The following is an 18,010-nucleotide window of genomic DNA, read 5'->3' on the forward strand; positions in this document are numbered from 1 at the left end:
TCGTGTCACTTTATCGATTCTATTCGGACGATTTCAAGCGATGGATACGGAGGTACCTTTGTTCGAAACTTCAGGGTCAAAGTTGGCGGTATATAGCTACGTACAGTGCCGCCTTGCATTGGAGCCGCAACTTTTAGGACCGACGTTATCCAATTCGTCGATTCTTCGAATTGTCTTCGACAAACGATACTCTAGCGATACACATCCAGTACAAGCTAACGTTTCAAGTATCACCGTGTTACTATCGGCTATCTATTCTTTTCAAAATTCCCGATATGCACGTTCCCTTGTATTAGAACTAAATTCGATCCGGATCCGTAATCAGAAAGCCAGTGAATATCGTTTATCGCGGAGAAGTCGTTCGCATTAATTCGCGTTCATTCGAGATGGCGAGTTTTTCAAGCGATTACGAGTCTAGTCGCTCGGCATCGCGTGGAGTGTCGCGTACGAAGAGCAAGTGGCACGAAGAAAACAAATACACGCAATATATTTCTCGCTGTTCCCGTAGCTCGGTTTTTTCCTCGTTACTCTGGCCGATCGTACGCGCAAGCAAGCAACATTCGGGCAGCCACTCGGTGGTCCCCAACTGGTTCAAGTACCACGTGCTCTCTCGTGGTCGCCCTTGCGCTCACGTCCGACCAAGAAGAAGTACTCGAGAGCATTTGCGGTGGATTTGACGGTGCTTCTCGCCACGGGAGCCCCACTTCTGTCTGCCGGTAACCATGGGGTTCTCTGCCAGCGAGCTCCCTCCTCCTTCATCCCTCTTTCTCTCTCTTTCAACCCGCTTCGCTTCGTTCCTACGCTTTTTCTCGTTCACTTTCGAGAGGCTCCATATGATACCTCGTGATAATCCCCCGCCTATCGACTAGGGAGTCTCTCTCTCTCTCTCTCTCTCTCTCTCTCTCCTCGTGGATTAAAAGGGTGCCCCCTCCCAGCTTGCGCCAGATTTACATTTTTTTCCTACGTTAGCGGCGCCGTTCGCTGATCCCGAGTCATTTGGACGCCGCCTGGAATGTCTCGTGGAAAGCGTCGAATAAGCGGAAATCTGGAAGATCGAAAATCCTTTGAACGTAGGAAAAATTCCGTTCGAATTTTCCTGCGAACGAGACAACGCGGGGGGAGGGGGGATGGAAACTAGAAGAAGCCGCGTGTCTTCGAGACAACGTATTCGTAGACGTAATGTAGCGTATCGAGGACTGTTCGACTAGAGGAAAAGTTGCGTTCGAACTTGCCGCGTGGATCGAGTCAACGTGGCATGAAAACGGAAAGAAGCGAGGACACAACTATCGAAGACAAGAAAAGTTGAAAGTGTCGTGTTCACGGTGCTTCAAAAATGAAATTAAAAAGCAGCGATATTTATCAAGGAGGTAGGGTGAAATATTCAGATCGACATCTGGTGGCTTCGTTTGTGCAAACGAAGCCGGCTTGGTCCGTTAAGCCGGCTCCCGCGTAAGTCAGGCGTACGGAGATTCAAGAGCCTTGTTTCGTGGGATTGCCGGATCTCCCGGCGATATATTGCGCCGGGACGGTTATATACACGATCCAATTTGCGACATCTTCACCGTGTCTACGGGGTGTCCGGTACAAAGCGCGTCACGGTCACAAAGAGGATCAGACGAGAGTACGGGCAACGAACCCAGGGCTCAAGACGTCCCTCTGACGAAGATGCAAAAATTAATATTCATCGAGGCCAGACGTATCGGAAGTTAACGAGTCGATTTCCATGAGTTGGAGCGCGAGGGTCCTCAAAGGGATATTTCTCTGCATTGTTCGTAGCTACCTGCAAAGTCATCCAAACCTTTGATACGGTCAACAAGGACTTGAGAAAACTGCCAAAAATTTCAAACCTAAAAGTGGCAATTGCAGGTCACCAGACCGTTTTCTCATAAAGCAGAATCAACTAAATTATCCAGCACGGTAACAAAGCTTGTTTTTTCCACGCGAGCGACACGGGTTACGATCAGATCCGTCGCGAGGATCTCGGGGAGGAAGCTCATCGTCCGGTCAAAGTGGGTTAATAAAGCGATATTAAAGCCACGGGGGGTGTACCGTGACAGAAGATCCCCACTGTCCACTCGGGTGCAAATCTTGGAGCTGCGAAATTACGCGACCCGACACCCTACGATCTCACCGCCATAGCGTTTCATTACCATCCGACTATCTCAACCACCTACATACGCGAGTTTAACTTCTCTCTTTCTCTCTTTCTCTCTCTCTCTCTCTTTCCCTCTCTCTGTCTATCTATCTCTCTCTTGTTCGATCCAATGTCCGCACAGACGGTCGAATGCTATGGTATAGTCCTGCTTCTGCTAAACTTTACAAACACGAACGCTTGGCTCGTTATTATCCCGTAATCCTGGTGTTTTACATGTTATGAGAATGCGCCGGATGGCCTGTTACCCCGCGACCTTCAATCTTACGTTATTACGCGGTTACTGCGGATCCACATATGGCTAGCAGCCACCGGGCCGCGCATGATTTTACATAAATTTCACGAGTCGGAACACCTTGCGCCTGGCCGACGACAACCGATCCTTCCTCGCTGAATAAGAGACGCTATGAATTTGTATTCATAAATCCACAGCTTCACTGCTATTCGTTTCTCTCGCTATGCTGTTAAAAATTCGAATTGGATATGGAACGACGTTAAACGAGATGGAGAAACAATTTACCGAGCAGGCAACGCGATATCAGTGGCTTTCGAATGGTTCGCGTACCTGTACGTTACTGTCTATAAGCAAAGATTCGATATTAAGCTACGACAGTTAAAAGACGAAAAAGATCGTACTCGTAAAGATCTGTACAGTAAGATCGATCGAAGAACAGCTCGTCGAGACTGGTCACGCCGAATTGTGATAATAATATCAAATTTTAGTTTGTTCGACGAAACATATTCGATTGGAGTTAACTATATCCACCATGGAGGCAGACGAACACGTTTTAATTGATTTGTTATTTTACCTATGATCCTTCGTCATAAAACACGAAGAGTAAAGCTCGTCGTGTTTTGTGTTTACGATTTTCAAATGCCCTGCAACCTATGGACAGTAGCGTGTCTAACAGATCTCGATGAAACGAAAATCTCGGCACGCGTGCGATTTCCACGTGTGTTTTGACAACTACCCCGCCCACGCGTGTTCTCACGCAGCGGCTCGTGCACGCACGGCAACTCGCCATTAAGTGCATTAGCACGCTTTTAATGCCAGCCAGATCGCATTTATGGGGTCCTGCGCACGGTCACGGGGGTCTGCGCTCGCGTGCACGGTGGGTGTGTCTGGTTTCATTCTTCACGCACATCGGACACGTGGCCGCGGCACGAGCTTCGTAGACGTCGAACGTCCTCTCTCCTCCTTTCCGCCTCTTTTTCATCCCTTGATTGGCACTTTAAAGCCGGACGGCGGGCACGATTGCGCCGCGTCGCACCGAGAAAACGAACGCAGAATACCCACCCGTGTCGAAATCCCTGTCGCCCGGTTCGCCGACGTGTGTCCGCCACTTTGCAGGGTAAATTGACTACGTTTCACGATGAATCGCTTCTCTCCATCGAGACGACACTTCGCCAAGAGAATCATCGCTGCAGGATCAGAACCAACGATTCCATCGTATCGCGTTTACTAACCCCTTCCTCTCTTCCTCTCATCGAGTCGAATAACCAAACGACTATATATATATATATATAATTCATTTTCATCCGCGATTATTCCCATTTCATTTTCTCCGATTCACTGTTTTCCTGTCCCGCATCACGGTCAATTAATAGGAGTCATTTATAAGGGCAAACCGGAGAATCTGGGAATCCGCAATCCACCGGGGAGCAATAAATCTCAAGTCGCCGAGCGGGATGGAAACGGAACCCCTCTTGTAAGCTGGTTGTATTGTAGCTATTACCGAGCCATGCATCACTAGGTAACAACCACACGGTTCACTATCTCCGTCTCTCTCCCCCTCTCTCTCTCTCTCTCTGTTTGTCCTTCCTCTTTACCTCCCCTTCGTTTCGTTTCCCGGAGGAGAGCAAAGGACGCGGTGTAGAAAAACGGGACGTCTGGGAAGTTTCGCAGCTGATATCGGGCATGGACCACCCAGGTGTGCTGCGCGTACCTTTCGTGCAAGCGTTGGGGTGTTTCGACATTAAGAGAAATATTAAGCGACGCGTGGATCGCATTTCGTGAGCCAAGTGAACCGAACGACTCGTTGATGAGCGTATCGCGACATCGAGATACATTTATGGCTTTCCGAATTTACCAGGTAAAGTTGGAAAGAAGGGGATGCTGTACGCTCATCGAGCGACACGATTACGCTGTAAGCGTAAGCTACAGCGACAGATCGTTATCACGCTTGCTACTTCTATTTGTCTTCTTGTACTAAACATTCTTATGCATAAGTATCTTGCACTAAAATGTTGATTCAAACGATTCACTGGTGGAGCAATTTTTCTAGATCTATAGTTTTCATTTAAGGTTTCGTTATTCGTCAAGTACGAAAATTTTAAACGAAACGAAGATAACAAAACACTCGGATCGATAAGTGTTACTTTAAGAAAAACTTTACATCCTTTCTTTTGTATACGCGTGACTTGGACACTGGCTGTGACGAAGAAAATAGAACCTAGAAAATAGAAAGCAAAAAATTAAAAAAGGAAAGGTCCATGTTATTGTGCCCTTGAATATGAGTGTTGTTTTGGGTTACAAGGTTTAGATACAAAAGAGCTATAAGTCGATTTTTATCGCTGTTTCTTGTAACCTCCAGATAGAGTCACACCAACGTTACCTTGTTGGGTAATATCCTTTAAATGTATCTGCCCTTACAATTATACCTACTCCAATATATTTTTCTATTACAAATTCACCCACGCGTTCCTCTATCAGTCAACCTCAACAATAAGGAACGACCATACTGTCTCGGATCGCCTGGTACGTTGTTAATGATTCTCCACTGGTTTAAAAATAATCATACTTGACCCTTTAAACGCGGCTGTTGGCAATAAACGAAATGGAAAAGTCCGCGCGTATTACATTAATTATCATATGGTGCTAAGCTTTGTTATATTACGTGCGCTTGAAGGAAAGGACCTATGAACTGAAATAAAACAATTCGATGTGGAGGATACGAAAAATCGTAGAAAACATTCTCGTGTCCACCATATTCGTGCTTGAACGCCTTAAGGATTCACGTTCTAAAAGTCGCAAAGTCGTGAATCGGAGTGACAAGAACAACGATAACAACAACCGATATGGAAACAAAAAGAAAACTAACGTAGAAAATCTGGTGCGCGAGACAGAAGGCCGCGTGCAAACGTGAACACGGGATAAAGAAACGAAAGACCGGAAGGGAATCCACGTCCACCGACATAGTCTCTCTCTCATCGGGACGACCATCGGTTGGAAGAACGGAACACGAGCTGGCTGGCTGCGCGGGGTGGTTGTCGAGGGGTGGTTGGCGCGGGATGGTTGACGAGGGTGGTACCTACCTTCTCCTCGCGCCCTCACCGGGCGCTATAGTAACAATACGGGGAAACATAGGGAAATCAATATGGCTTCCGTTGCCCTCTTCCCTCTCGTCTCTCCCTGTCTTTCATCCTCATGCTCTCTCGCTTCCTCGTCCAGCTTCCTCTCCTTCTGACACTCTTCAACCCTCTTTCCGTCTCTTTCCCGACTGCTCTCCCGCGCTCAGCGCGGACGGGTGAACCCATTATGAGGGGGTGTTACTCCGGGCCAATCCCCAACCATCCGGAGAGAGAAACTGGAGAGACGAGAGTCCAAGAAGGGCGCATGTGCGTTGCTAAGGCCACCGGATGGGTCGCGGAGTTCCGCGCGCGAACCCGGACACCCAGTATACGTGGTCAAGCCGGTACAAGGAACACGCCATTATGTACGAACGGAAAATAACGTGCGTAATAATTATGCCAGAGTGACATATGTGGAAATCACGTTGCTCCAAATGACTCGCGCTGATATGTCAATAATGATATGCGGAACAGCGTGTTTGAATAAATATCGAAGGTACCCCCCCGAGATATTTGGTCAATTAGTATAATTCCATAAGGAGAAATATCTGTATCCAATTTGTAATCTTTGTTTTATCATTTGTCAAATGTATTGGTATTTTGTTCGGTTGACAGACATTTTGAATAATCTTGTAGCAAAGTATAATAAAATTCAGATATGAGTAGAATTGCAAGTGCATAAGCATTCGGATGCTCTAGTGGCGCATTCGAGAAACACCCACGCGATGTCCCAAGTCGGTACTGCAGGAAGATATAATTTCGCTATACTTTGTATAATATGTGCACGGATAGGAAAATTTTTCGAAATTTGTAACATAAGCAATAAAAAAAAAAAATGACCGGAGAAATATCAAAAATGTGGTCACTTGGTAATTACTACTACAGTTTTATTGATTCCATTTCAGCTTGTGAACTACCTTACAGATATAGATTTGGCTAACTACTTTTTCAGTCTATATAATTGATGTCGAAAGATCTCCCCAACGTTCTAAAACCCACATATTCCAAACACATCTCACGGGGAAAGGAGGGTAAAACACCCAAATTTTTACCAGGTTTCTCTCATCCTCAAGTTCCTGTAAAGGAAGGACATGACTTCCGCTTAACTTGACCAAGACCCACTTTTTTTGTAGAATTTCGAAGAAAAGATTCCAACTCGCAAGAGTATTCCTGGGTGCACCAATTCCAGGAGTACTCGGCGATATGAGGTATAATAATATATATATGGAAGTTCCGTTTATATGAACACATAGAAGAGAAGCGAATTAAGTGGGCTTAGATTTGAAGGCATAAGATGATGTGATTGGGTCGAACTAGAAAGAGTATCACACACAGCCCACCTGAAATGAAACCAACTCAAGATACGTGAATTTTCATCTGCAACGAAATCCTGAGTAGCGCCGGACCACGGAGTTATAATACATAAACCAGCCTTATATACGAATTGCGCTGTCTAACGATCACTAACGAGAAAACCATACATGAAAGAATTTTATTAATTTTTTACTTCTACGTTGTGAAATTAGCTTAAATATTTTATTGTAAATTAGTATACGAAGCTCTAATGTCAATGAAATGGATATAATTTATTTTTCATTAATAAACTAATGAAAAAGTAACATCAGGGTGGAACGTTTCATCCCAGTAGCCCTCTAGTAGCTAATAAGTAAAATACAGTTCCTAAAAGGGCAAGGGATGAGGGACAAAGGAATCTGTATTACCGATATACAAAAAGGACGAGTTCAAAATTGATGACATCGACGAGTTAGACAATTTGGCGGTCAAAATTATAAAATTCCAAATAAAATTTAATATTCTGAACAACCTATTCTTGATCTTGGATTGTGGTACATTATTTAAACGAAATATATTAACAGAAGAATGATATTCTCCGATTTTTATACCAATGTACAACCGTCGGTAAAGAAACGCTTTCCCATATTACCACTCTTGGTACAACGAGAAGAAATAAACTAACGTCGGTAATATCTGAAACTGCAGATTGTTACCGACGAAGGATCAGCATTTTGTCGGTAAAAGGTAACCCCATCTTTACCGTGCCATCCTATAAAATTGAGGGATAATGCTAAGTTATGGAATAAATTCTACCAAAAAATGTTGCAAATACCATTTACACAAGCAAATGAAATGAACATTCGACGAACAGTAAAAACTCTGGAATAGAAGAATAAACTCTCCATATATTAAGGTTCCAATGTAAAAGATCATATACACTAACGTCTATTAAACAGAATTAATAACAAAGAAACACACGGTACTCAGCTATATTATTATCTATAATTAGACATACATTACTAATTCCCATCGAAGATCAGAAAGGTCATGTTTACTTTCGCACACTATTTCATTGGAATGTATACATGTACAATATATTATAGAGAATACACACACGTATTGAATAAAGAACATTGTAGACGAAGAAGAATCTACTAAACGTTCAGTTAGTTGTCGATCAACGTCGTAACGGTTTCCAGCAATCGAAAGTTCATTATAATTGAAGTGAATCAAGAAGATTTTCGAAGCTAATCAAAGGAGGAAGTGAAAAATGGCACTATCTATAGCTCTGCCTCTGTCTGGTTTGGAACCTGAACATTTCACCTCTGTGGGGGCGAAAGATTTATATGAACAGGGTTTGAGAACTTTGAATGGTATTGGTGGACCGATATCGCCGAGTACCGCGAGCGAATCAAGTGGAATCTGCAGTTTAGTACCTTCCAACGAATCGCCCACACCGGATCAAACACCAACTTCTTCCAGACCAGAAACGCCAGAACAAGAAGAGGTATACGAATTGATAATAAGAAAACAGACTATTCACGCAAATTTACATTTCTTTGAACACAGTTAAAAGAGCTAGCCAGCCACTTGTTTCATCTAATTTGGATATTTTATATAAATATTTTTATATATTGAACGAATTCTATGTCTTCTTGCGTCTTTAAATTTCTCATAAATGTATGATAATTCCAAGCATAATCATAAATAAACAGTGAGGTCATATAGGACATTTAAATGCGTATAGTGTGTACAAAATGCACATAATTCAAAGTAAAGAACATGTTATAATACATACTTACAGTTTGAAACATATTTCTAACTCTATTGTAAATATTTCTTTAAATGTGAAGCATATCTCTATTTGTCTAACTGTGTAACATCACAAAGGTTAACTGTGAAAAACGTTAAGAATCAGGAAAGCTATAATAACATAAAATTATATTAAAAAAGAAAAAATAATATAAAAAAATAATATAAAAATAATAAAGAAAGATGAAGATTGAAAATTTCGATTTCGTTTTCAGGCTCCGATTCGTATCTTTTATAGAGAACGAGATATATTAAATTTGGGTGCGAATCTCAGAGAACCATTCTGGCAAATGAGAGTCCCAATGATGCCTCGTTACGATTACAAAACTTTCTCGGAGAATAGATCGGTGTACTATCGTTTTATCGGAGAACACGAACTAACGAAAGATTATCCAACAGTGAGTTTACCAATTTTATCAACTGAAAATGACTACTGCTGCAATAAGGTCGGCAGTTCTACTACTTTCCAGTAATTTGCATCAACCGATCAGAATCAAATGAAAGTAAATCGAAATCGAACAAGTTTTTGACATGTACTATAAATAAATTCATAGTCAACTTCGTTATAATAAATTTTTGCGTTTTTCTCACTGCCTTCCTTATTGCTGCGAATCCTATAACTTTTTAATTTACATGGAAACACGAAGATACTTCGAAACAAATCAAAAATTCAAATCAAAATACTTTCTTTTTCGTGTAATGCCAAGTTTAATACTAACAACAATTTAACGGACGTCTCGTATCGAAACATACACCAAACTGAATCACGTTACGCGATACACCAATTATTTTTCTAACTATCCACAAACTAACTTGATTTCTTGTTATTTCTTCGAGTTTCAGTTACAATTACGAATCACAAATAACGTATTTCGATATGCAGAATTATCCTAACTAATTTGGAGTCTGCTTCAAGTACTTTGCTCTAATTAAACGTAATAATTCGTCTATCCTTCTTCCAGTCTATTCGTCTCCGAGAATATTTCCATTCCAATTACTTTCTACCCACGTGGAATATTTCCTCCTTCCTCTTCTTCGGTTCTATTGCTTTCCGACGATGCTCCTAAGTTTCGTCTAAGGATTTCTAGCTTCTCTGGTTTCGTTGCTTGAAACTGATAAATCACGGGTAAACAGACGATTAAACAGACTGTCCAAAACCTAAAGGGGCGAGATTTGCGCCAGTAATGGTTGTCAGGAAATGCCGCGATTGTTGCGCCGACAAAGGAGACTTTACTCAATGATTGTGGAAAACGGTGCAACAACGATAATATTCTGATTTCTTTGACGGCCTAAAAATCGTGAAACGATCGACGAAAATGAGAATATTTGCTAGTGTAAGAATTTAAATCCGATTTGTTCGTTCAACGTACTTTGGAAAATTTCCCTCTGAGATCCGATATTGCAACATCTTTGATTCTGTTGTGAACTCGGCGATAACGTGCCGCTAAATAGTTCTGCATTATCAATTTTTCACGCTGTGCGATATGCTTCAGTGATAGGAATCGAACGATCGAAGGAGATAAAGGCAAAGGAAGGAAATAAATTTTCATGAACTCGACAGATTCGATCAGTCGTCTTCCTTCGCTTTAGGACTCGGCCATTTTGTGCGTGTCGAAAAAATCCTGATGAAAACAAACTAGAGGCAAGTCGCTCGCTAATGATCGCACATTACGTCGCAGAAGGCGTGGAAACCGTTAAATTTCCCGATTTCAAGCTGCGAATTTTAAACCTTCGAATCTCGAATATTCAAATTTTCAAATATTTAAATATCAAATTTCCAATTTTGTTCCATATTAACGTCATCGGCACTATTCAATGAAAACTTACAAATTTCAAACTCTCGACTCTCGTATCGCGGATTTTAAATTTCAGATTTTTATTTTTACAGAAAACTTGTCAAGATTGTGGTTTTTGCGAACCATCGCCATACCTGTTCTAGACTTTCATCGATGTTCAAGATCACCGACGTTCAACAAGATCACCGACGTTCAACAAGATCACCGACAAGGGGAACGGCGTTACGACAACAAACTGTGATAAATACTAGATAGTTAGACAAGCGGCAGCCGGCTCGGAAATAGTCTAATGAACAAAACTAACGGAAATTAGTGAATAAATGCGCAATAAAGTGCATGCTTATTAGTGAAAAATAAAAGGTGATCGCGCGTTCGTCGTTAAGTGCACCAAAATTCTATACCGTACTATTAAACAATTAAGAAACTGAGGTTCGAAAAGCGATACGAATTTCTGTATTGAATATTCCAGTTTTTTTTCTTTTTTTTTTTTCATGTGCCTGTATCGTGTTGACTGGATGATTGATCGTCAGATACGAACGATAGAGGTTTATTGAAAAATTTTGCGAGTTTTGTTCTTTGATGATACACTGGCTTTAGTTAATCGTACCAGACAATTGTGCCAATTTTCATTTCACGACTTATATTAATTAGCCGTGTATCTGATGATTACATTTGCGTCGATTACACGATAGTCGGTAACGGGCCGCGTAATATATTTCTCATATTTTTTATAATATATTTAACTACACTAGAGAAAGAGTACGGGCCCTCTCGCTATGCAATTCATGCATACGCAGTAAATGGCTCGACTGAAAGATTGTTTACTGTTAGATATTTTAAGAACGCTTTTGCCGGGCGATTCTAAGAATAACCAACAATTGCAATTCTTTTTACAAAACGTACGGGAAAATGTGACACCTATACGTTGCAAAGAAAAATTTATATTATTAAGAATATCGTGGAAGAATATTTGAAAATGCTTGAATTTACTTAATCACGTTTAAGAGTTTCCCCTATTTTATGAAACCTTTATCGCCGCTAAAGCACGAAAAATGCCAATTTTCTTAATCAATGGTCGCACATTAATCAACGTTAAGTTGATAATACTAGCTGTGACTTTTTCACAGGTAGAATTATTAATAAGCATTCTATTAAGTATACCTCTTTGTGCGCAACGACATAGCGACCTATTATAATATTACGAACAATCGACCAATGCGCTATAATTATAATTGGCTTATACATTTTCACGATAAATGTAATGTGCGTTCACAGAGTATTGTAATTGTACCAAAGCCATTTCGCTAGAGTCTTTACTGACCATTGTTTATAAGCGGGTAATAAACAATATTTCATAACGACGCTATGTTACGCTCAATTATTTAACTAATACTCATTAACCATACGATTTTCATTCATTATCATATAACTCTTAATGAATCTTCTACTCTTCTGTATTTATGCATCTTTCTCTTTTTTATATTCATGTATTTTTTATAAATAAATCACAGCCAACATGCATGTCATCGAACTCTTAATTGTTTAACATCTCAAAGAAACCGATCCTTACGAAGTTAAGAAGAAAGTAGAAGAAAATCTGAATGCAGTATGCAACAATCGCGTAAAAGATATTTAATCCGATTGTTTTATGGAAGATACCGATATGTTGATTACAAAGAATGACTATTATTAATCTTAATCACGGTTCAATCACGAACAAACTTAGCTTGAAATCTCTTAATTCTCAGAGAATTACTGCCGACCTGCTTTTTTCATTCAACTTGATTAATGGCACTATCTGTTGTCCGCAATTCCTAGAGTCGATTATGAAGTTTTATGCATCCACGGAATCATTTAGATTTTCACGATCTTTCCTCCAATGTCTAGAAACCTGTTAGCCGTCCGCGTAACGGTTCAGGATTCGTTTGGCACGATATTACACTCTTTCGTATATTCTACTAGTTTTTTTTTTTTACAGAATTTTCCATTTACAAACTTTTGTAAAGCCCTAAAGCGGCTGTAACGAAACTACTGGAAACTTGTAGAACTTTTTACGAGTGTATTATGCGCATTGTATAAAAACATTTTGAAAATTCATTAACACCGCAATGAAGCAGTGTTGGTAAAGTTGAAAACAAAATCTGTAGATGAATTCATCGCTGAATCTCTGCCTTCGTATAACGTCTATTTTATAAATTTAAAAAATGTCAAACTTTGATTAAACTTTTATCAGTCTAGCAAAGCTATATATTATGTAAATTTAGTAAGAAGATCATAAATAGAAATTTCAAACATCGATTTACAAATGATACTAAAATTTCGATAACAAGAGGATACACGGCTGTACAGTGGCGCGCTTCTGTTCCCAGCCAGAGCGAATTTTTAAACTTGCTATTCGACTGGCGTATTCATAAAGCGATATCTAAAAGAATTTATCAAGTAATAATAATAAAGGTGTAGGGGTATAAGGAATAAAAGAAAATAGTATAACGTACAAACACTGCTACACAAGCTACAATAACACTACTTGTTTAGAATTGTTTAAAATACGTCGCTTTTCAAATATAAAGTAAGGAATCTATCTGGTCTGAAAGTTTTCCACGTCGCTGTATTTTCTCTCGTAAAGCGAGCCTATCGCAAACACGATGTTACGATGGATTCAAGCCGCGATCTCCAAGATCTAACGCGCGAGCGCGTCCCTTTCGTGTCCGTCAACTATTTACACGTGCCTGTAGAACGCGAGAAATTCTCTATCGCAACGACAAGAGTGTAACTGCGATGGTGTAACGTAAAGAGACGTGCGTGCGAGCGTGTGAAGGGATGCGCGACGCGAGCGTGCGAGGGCCGTGCAAAGGGATGTGCGCGCACGCATGTACGCGTGTAAGCGCGAGTGCGTGCGTGGGTGCGTGCAACGCGCGCGAGAGATGTGCACGACGACTATTCAGATATTGTTGTTATTGTTGAGGGAACAATCGCCCGTCAATAGGCTGCCCCGGCACAATGTATCTATTCAGGTGCGGTCAGGGGTGCTCAATCGATCGGCCCCCCTTCGCTCGCGATTCACGAAAAACCCTCGCGAAAGAACCGAGCTAAGCCGCTCTTCCAAAGATCCAACGTCCTCTCTAGGGTTCACAGTTGACTCGAGATTTAGTTTCCTCTCTATGAAACGGATTCGTAGCGTTGCGAACTGGATCAAACGAATACCAAAGTTGGCCGACGATTATGCTCTTCGTTTTAAATGAATTGCACTCGTGAAAGAATGACTAAGCGTAGGATGATTTCATCGGATATCGGTGGATATCCTTCGATCGATTCTCTTCTCCATGGAACGTAGCTAATGATCCAGTAAACGTTGGAACGAGCGCAGAATATTAAGCAGCGGTGCCCGCGTAATTATCAGTTTCACATTTAAATAGCCAGGCTGGTTTGGCATTAATGCCATTGATTAGATCGATTGTAGCGGGTCGCTAGAAACACGGCTGATTGCGGGCATAAATCGGCTATCGCTTACAATTATTATTACCCAGCCTGTGCTGGTATTTAAACCGATAAACGGCTCGCGGAATCGCGATGGCGTCGCGTCATTGTTAGATTAACGCGTCGGCGTTAGAGAAGAGCATTGAAAAGCACCGGATGGACGGTGGCGGGAACGGGACCAGGCTTCGGCTTCGCCGGTTTCGGCAAGGTTGAATCCGCGCGGAGGGAAAAAGAGGGCGCAATGTGAGAGCCACTGCTTCGCGAGTGTACCAACCTTCCCTGCCCATAGCGATGATTACGTATGCGGGAATCATTGTCGAGTAACGCGCGATGCACATGCAAAGGCCAAAAATCGTCGAAATCAGTCGAGTTCAACATCAGCATTGTACCTGGCCTTTGTCTCTGCCTCATTGTTGTCGGTACTCGGTGTACAACGTACACGTACGTACAGAGCGAGCCGGAGAGAGAGCACGCTGGGATAGTTCGTTCGCTGGTCCAACGTGAACCACATACACCTACAGGACCTTCGCTATTTGCTATTTATGCTAGCGAGATCCCGAAAATCGGAGCATTGTTGCCGGTCCGCTCTCCGGCATTGACTAGAAAATCGATTCGAACGTGGACGCGGACGCGCTCTGTGAAACTCGCTTTCACCCTTTCCAAAATATCTGTCCACTTCGCGTCAATATTACAATTTGGATAAATATGCGACTCGACTCGCCATCCGTGCTCGTTGCAGATTCTAACCGCGACGATTACCCCGCGGACGCGCCGCTTTTTAGATCCATGCACGCTAATCGACCGAATCGTCCCGGATCCGCGCCACCGCTGTCGCGAAAAACCGAAACGAAATCGCCTCGTATCGCCATCGCCTTGCGTCGCGTTCATAAACGTCCACCGTATGCACTGTATATGGGTAACCAGGCCATCGGAACACGTTAGTCGAATTTATGATACACGACGATAACTTTGCGTCGATTACGAAATAAATACGAGGCTCGGTTCTTGAGACTCGGACTTGCAAGTCTAAAGCTATGAATGTTCTGACGAACGAAGCGTCCGAAGGATCTCGTCCCGTCTGATCTAATCTTTTTGTCTCGTCTTTTATTTTAGATATTGATAAGAAAAAAAAAACAGTAATTAAAGACTGAGAAATATTGGACCTGCGAAGACACCTGAGTCAAGTACTTCGCTTTAAGTTCGCTCAATGTCGAGAGCTTAGAGCGATCGAAACGTGATCGATCCTTTGATCTGATTGCACCGAATGTGCAAATACTTTCAGGAAAATCTATATAAATGTGTATGTATATATTGTTCCAACGTATTCGTCAAAATGTTAGTTCGTGAGAAGATGCATCTTCTGTAAGCATAGCCTAAGACCCACTTCCGAAGAACATTAATCGAATCGTCCAAGAATTGATCGTATACCACGCGTCTTCTCACTTAAGGGTAGGTTGAGTCGTCTCAACGAGACCGACGTTGAAACAGGACGTTGAACGAGGCCGTGAATCCCCTCGTGTAAAAATGATGAAAATTCTTACGAAGTCGTCGCGCTATCTCGGCAAAGGGTTTATCTAAGCCAATCTCCGCGTAACAAGGCCGTAAACCTTGCGCTGCTGGCCAAAGTAATAACTCAACTGCCAAGCGAAATAGATAAAAATTATATTCACCGTACCAACACTACCACATCGTTCCTCGTTTTTACACAAAGATGGAAAAAAGGAGACCGGATAATGCAGAAGCAATCCTTTCTAGCTTTCTAGTTTTGACGAGCCAACCGAATGTGATTGGATTAATATCTTTGTCAGTCCTTTTTACCTACAGTATAAGCATTGACTTGCATCCATAAAGTAGTACTGGAATTTTTGCGTCTCATTCATTTGCATCAAAGCTAACACGAAATTAAAATATTCTATCTAGCGCATTTTTTTCATTTTTCAAGATACGTCGAATAAGCGAAACGGTATTACGCTGGCTGTTGCAAAATAACGAGTAAACCTTCTAAATTAAATGGTGGAAAACTAGTAAAGCATTTGATCTTTTTCTTTTTTTTTTTTTCTTTTTTCATCGTTTGAAGACGATAGATAGGACATTTGTAACTAAAGAATGCGAGATTGCTTGAGATCTAGTAGCAATGATGCTCTATCAACATTTTAGACTACAGAACTGCTCAAGATTTAACCATTTTCAATCATTCTCATTCCCAAAGTTCTTCCCGCGTTAACATGCAACACCCGTCGAGCGTTAAGACGCTGTAACCAAGGACCAGAGAAACGATATAGTAAGTATCATCTGCAACCGGAAGCGCGAAACGGGAACGGATGCCCTCATGATTTTTCGCGTGTACAAAGGTACAGAGGGGCTCGATAGGATAAGATTTCCGTGGTGATATCGGAACGAACGAATGGAGAAGGGGAAGATAGAGGATGAAGAGGTGAGGAAGAGCAGGAACAGCAGAAGCAGTGGGGGTGCAGAAGGAGGCAGAGAGGGGATAGGAGGAGAAGAGGGCATAGAGCAGCTGAATAGGAAGCGACACAATGGACCTGGGTGGCTGTGGAGGCGTGTTATCAAATGGGTTCCTCATTCACATACTGCGGCCTGAGCTACCTGTGTCTGTCTGTACCGGTGTCTGTCTGTTATACTTATTCATACCGCCCATTGTGTCCTCCACTGTTGAGTCGAGTTCAGTTCAGTTGAGAACGCGATGGAACGTGCCACAATGCACGAATATGGGCTGCGCTGCTCTGCTCCCCCCCCATCCCCTCTATCAAAGCTAACTCTTTCTCTTTCTCACCCTCCCCCTTTGCCATTTGCCACCCACCATCCAAGCCCGGGTTAGATTCGTTCGGGCGACTGAAAAGAAATTGTGTTGGGAAATTGTATCCGCGAGAAACCCGGCCGATAATGTGGAATTCTTGCTTCCAACAGCCACCACAGACTTTGTCGCCGCGATAGTCCGACAGATTCCAGAGAATCGACGAGAGAGTATCGTTAATTTGGATTTTCCAAACCTTATCTCATGGAGAAGGAGACGCTTTGTTCATTTGCCATAAGGATATTTTCTACCTTTTACGAAATATCGTTAGAAATAACCAGAGAGAAGTCTAATTTTGAGTCTTCATTCTTAAAGCCTCAAATCCCCGAGAAGTTCATTTTTCGTGAAAGAAATCGAGAAATACGTAGAACGCTTCTTGGAAACTTCTTGATCGAGACAAGAACGGGAACCAAAGGGCTAACTGCGTGAAAGTAAAACCAGTATCGCTATGCAAAATTATATTTCGCCCGTGTCCTTAATTAAAAAGTGTTCAAAGTTTGCGAAAGCGCTTAACAGACGATTTTTCGCGGGGAGAGTCGAAGGAATCTTTGAGTAAATGATGGACCATCGATCGGCAGGCTCGACTTCGCGTTCCACCGATTTCTCATCGAACAAAGAACGGAGAAGAAAGAGAAGTCGGAGAAAGTGTCGGAGGGCACGTCAAAGTCAGACGTCAATTGTTCGCGAAGGAAAGCACCAATGCCCGATTAAGTCCGCAAGATCACCCACCCTTCCCGTCACTTTCGGATCCTGCGCCCTTCCCTCCATCCTTTCCTCCCCCGATCGTCACGCTCTTTTCATTCAACCTACGACGTAACGAAGGTAATTATGGGACGCGTTTGGCCAATCGTCGACGAAATGACAATCTGATATCACGCACGAACATAAGCTGGCAAAAGTACACACCTTTTACGAATATATTACGCGTACATCTGCCTATAAAACGTCGTAGATGTATCGGACTTATGTTCGAATAGTTACTTTACATTACGTTCAGAGACACAACACGATGGACTCGTCAAATTTTTCCCGTGTGGTCTTCGATTAATTAAAATTCCAAGAGAAACTGTCCTATTTTCGCCGACTATTATGGTCTTTGTCCTATCGTATAATGCAAATGAAGTAACAGATTTACAACTAAAAGATAAAAGCGAAAGACGTGTACAAAACGTCAGCAGGTGTCTCGATACTTACTACAGTGTAGCACTCGTTATTCGAACAGACAAAAGTAACGTTCAATTCGCTGAAAGCGTAAGAAAAAATTTGCAGAATCGCGCGTAAAAGTCTGCGTGACGCGAGTAACGAAGGAAT

The 18,010-nt window shown here is 42.1% G+C and overlaps 2 protein-coding genes across 3 annotated transcripts; one reads left to right on the top strand and one right to left on the bottom strand.

Moving 5' to 3' along the window:
• Positions 1-8,001: 8,001 nt before the first annotated feature.
• LOC122574345 lies at positions 8,002-11,899 on the top strand. 2 transcript variants are annotated; one of them, XM_043741859.1, is made up of 3 exons: positions 8,002-8,306; positions 8,827-9,009; positions 10,500-11,899. In XM_043741859.1, exons 1-3 carry the CDS (start codon positions 8,070-8,072, stop codon positions 10,548-10,550), a joined length of 471 nt encoding a protein of 156 aa, XP_043597794.1. In that variant the 5' UTR covers positions 8,002-8,069; the 3' UTR covers positions 10,551-11,899. The 2 variants fall into 2 exon arrangements, with proteins under 2 accessions (XP_043597794.1, XP_043597793.1); XM_043741858.1 differs by lacking the exon at positions 10,500-11,899 and having other exon boundaries at positions 8,827-9,093.
• LOC122574346 lies at positions 9,613-10,161 on the bottom strand. The gene is made up of 2 exons (XM_043741860.1): positions 9,982-10,161; positions 9,613-9,900 (listed from the first exon to the last, which is right to left on the bottom strand). Exons 1-2 carry the CDS (start codon positions 10,159-10,161, stop codon positions 9,613-9,615), a joined length of 468 nt encoding a protein of 155 aa, XP_043597795.1.
• Positions 11,900-18,010: the final 6,111 nt, after the last annotated feature.

This window comes from Bombus pyrosoma, linkage group LG13 (genome assembly GCF_014825855.1).
Source record: "Bombus pyrosoma isolate SC7728 linkage group LG13, ASM1482585v1, whole genome shotgun sequence".
In the NCBI taxonomy this organism is placed as follows: Eukaryota; Metazoa; Arthropoda; class Insecta; order Hymenoptera; family Apidae; genus Bombus; species Bombus pyrosoma.

What these genes read in the sequence shown, in the direction of transcription:
- LOC122574345 (XM_043741858.1), top strand. Translation starts at nt 8,070, where the DNA reads ATGGCACTATCTATAGCTCTGCCTCTGTCTGGTTTGGAACCTGAACAT. An exon ending in AAACGCCAGAACAAGAAGAG is followed by an intron (nt 8,307 to 8,826) that starts GTATACGAATTG and finishes TTTCGTTTTCAG; the next exon opens with GCTCCGATTCGTATCTTTTA.
- LOC122574346 (XM_043741860.1), bottom strand. Translation starts at nt 10,161, where the DNA reads ATGAAAATTTATTTCCTTCCTTTGCCTTTATCTCCTTCGATCGTTCGA. An exon ending in TCAGAGGGAAATTTTCCAAA is followed by an intron (nt 9,901 to 9,981) that starts GTACGTTGAACG and finishes CACGATTTTTAG; the next exon opens with GCCGTCAAAGAAATCAGAAT.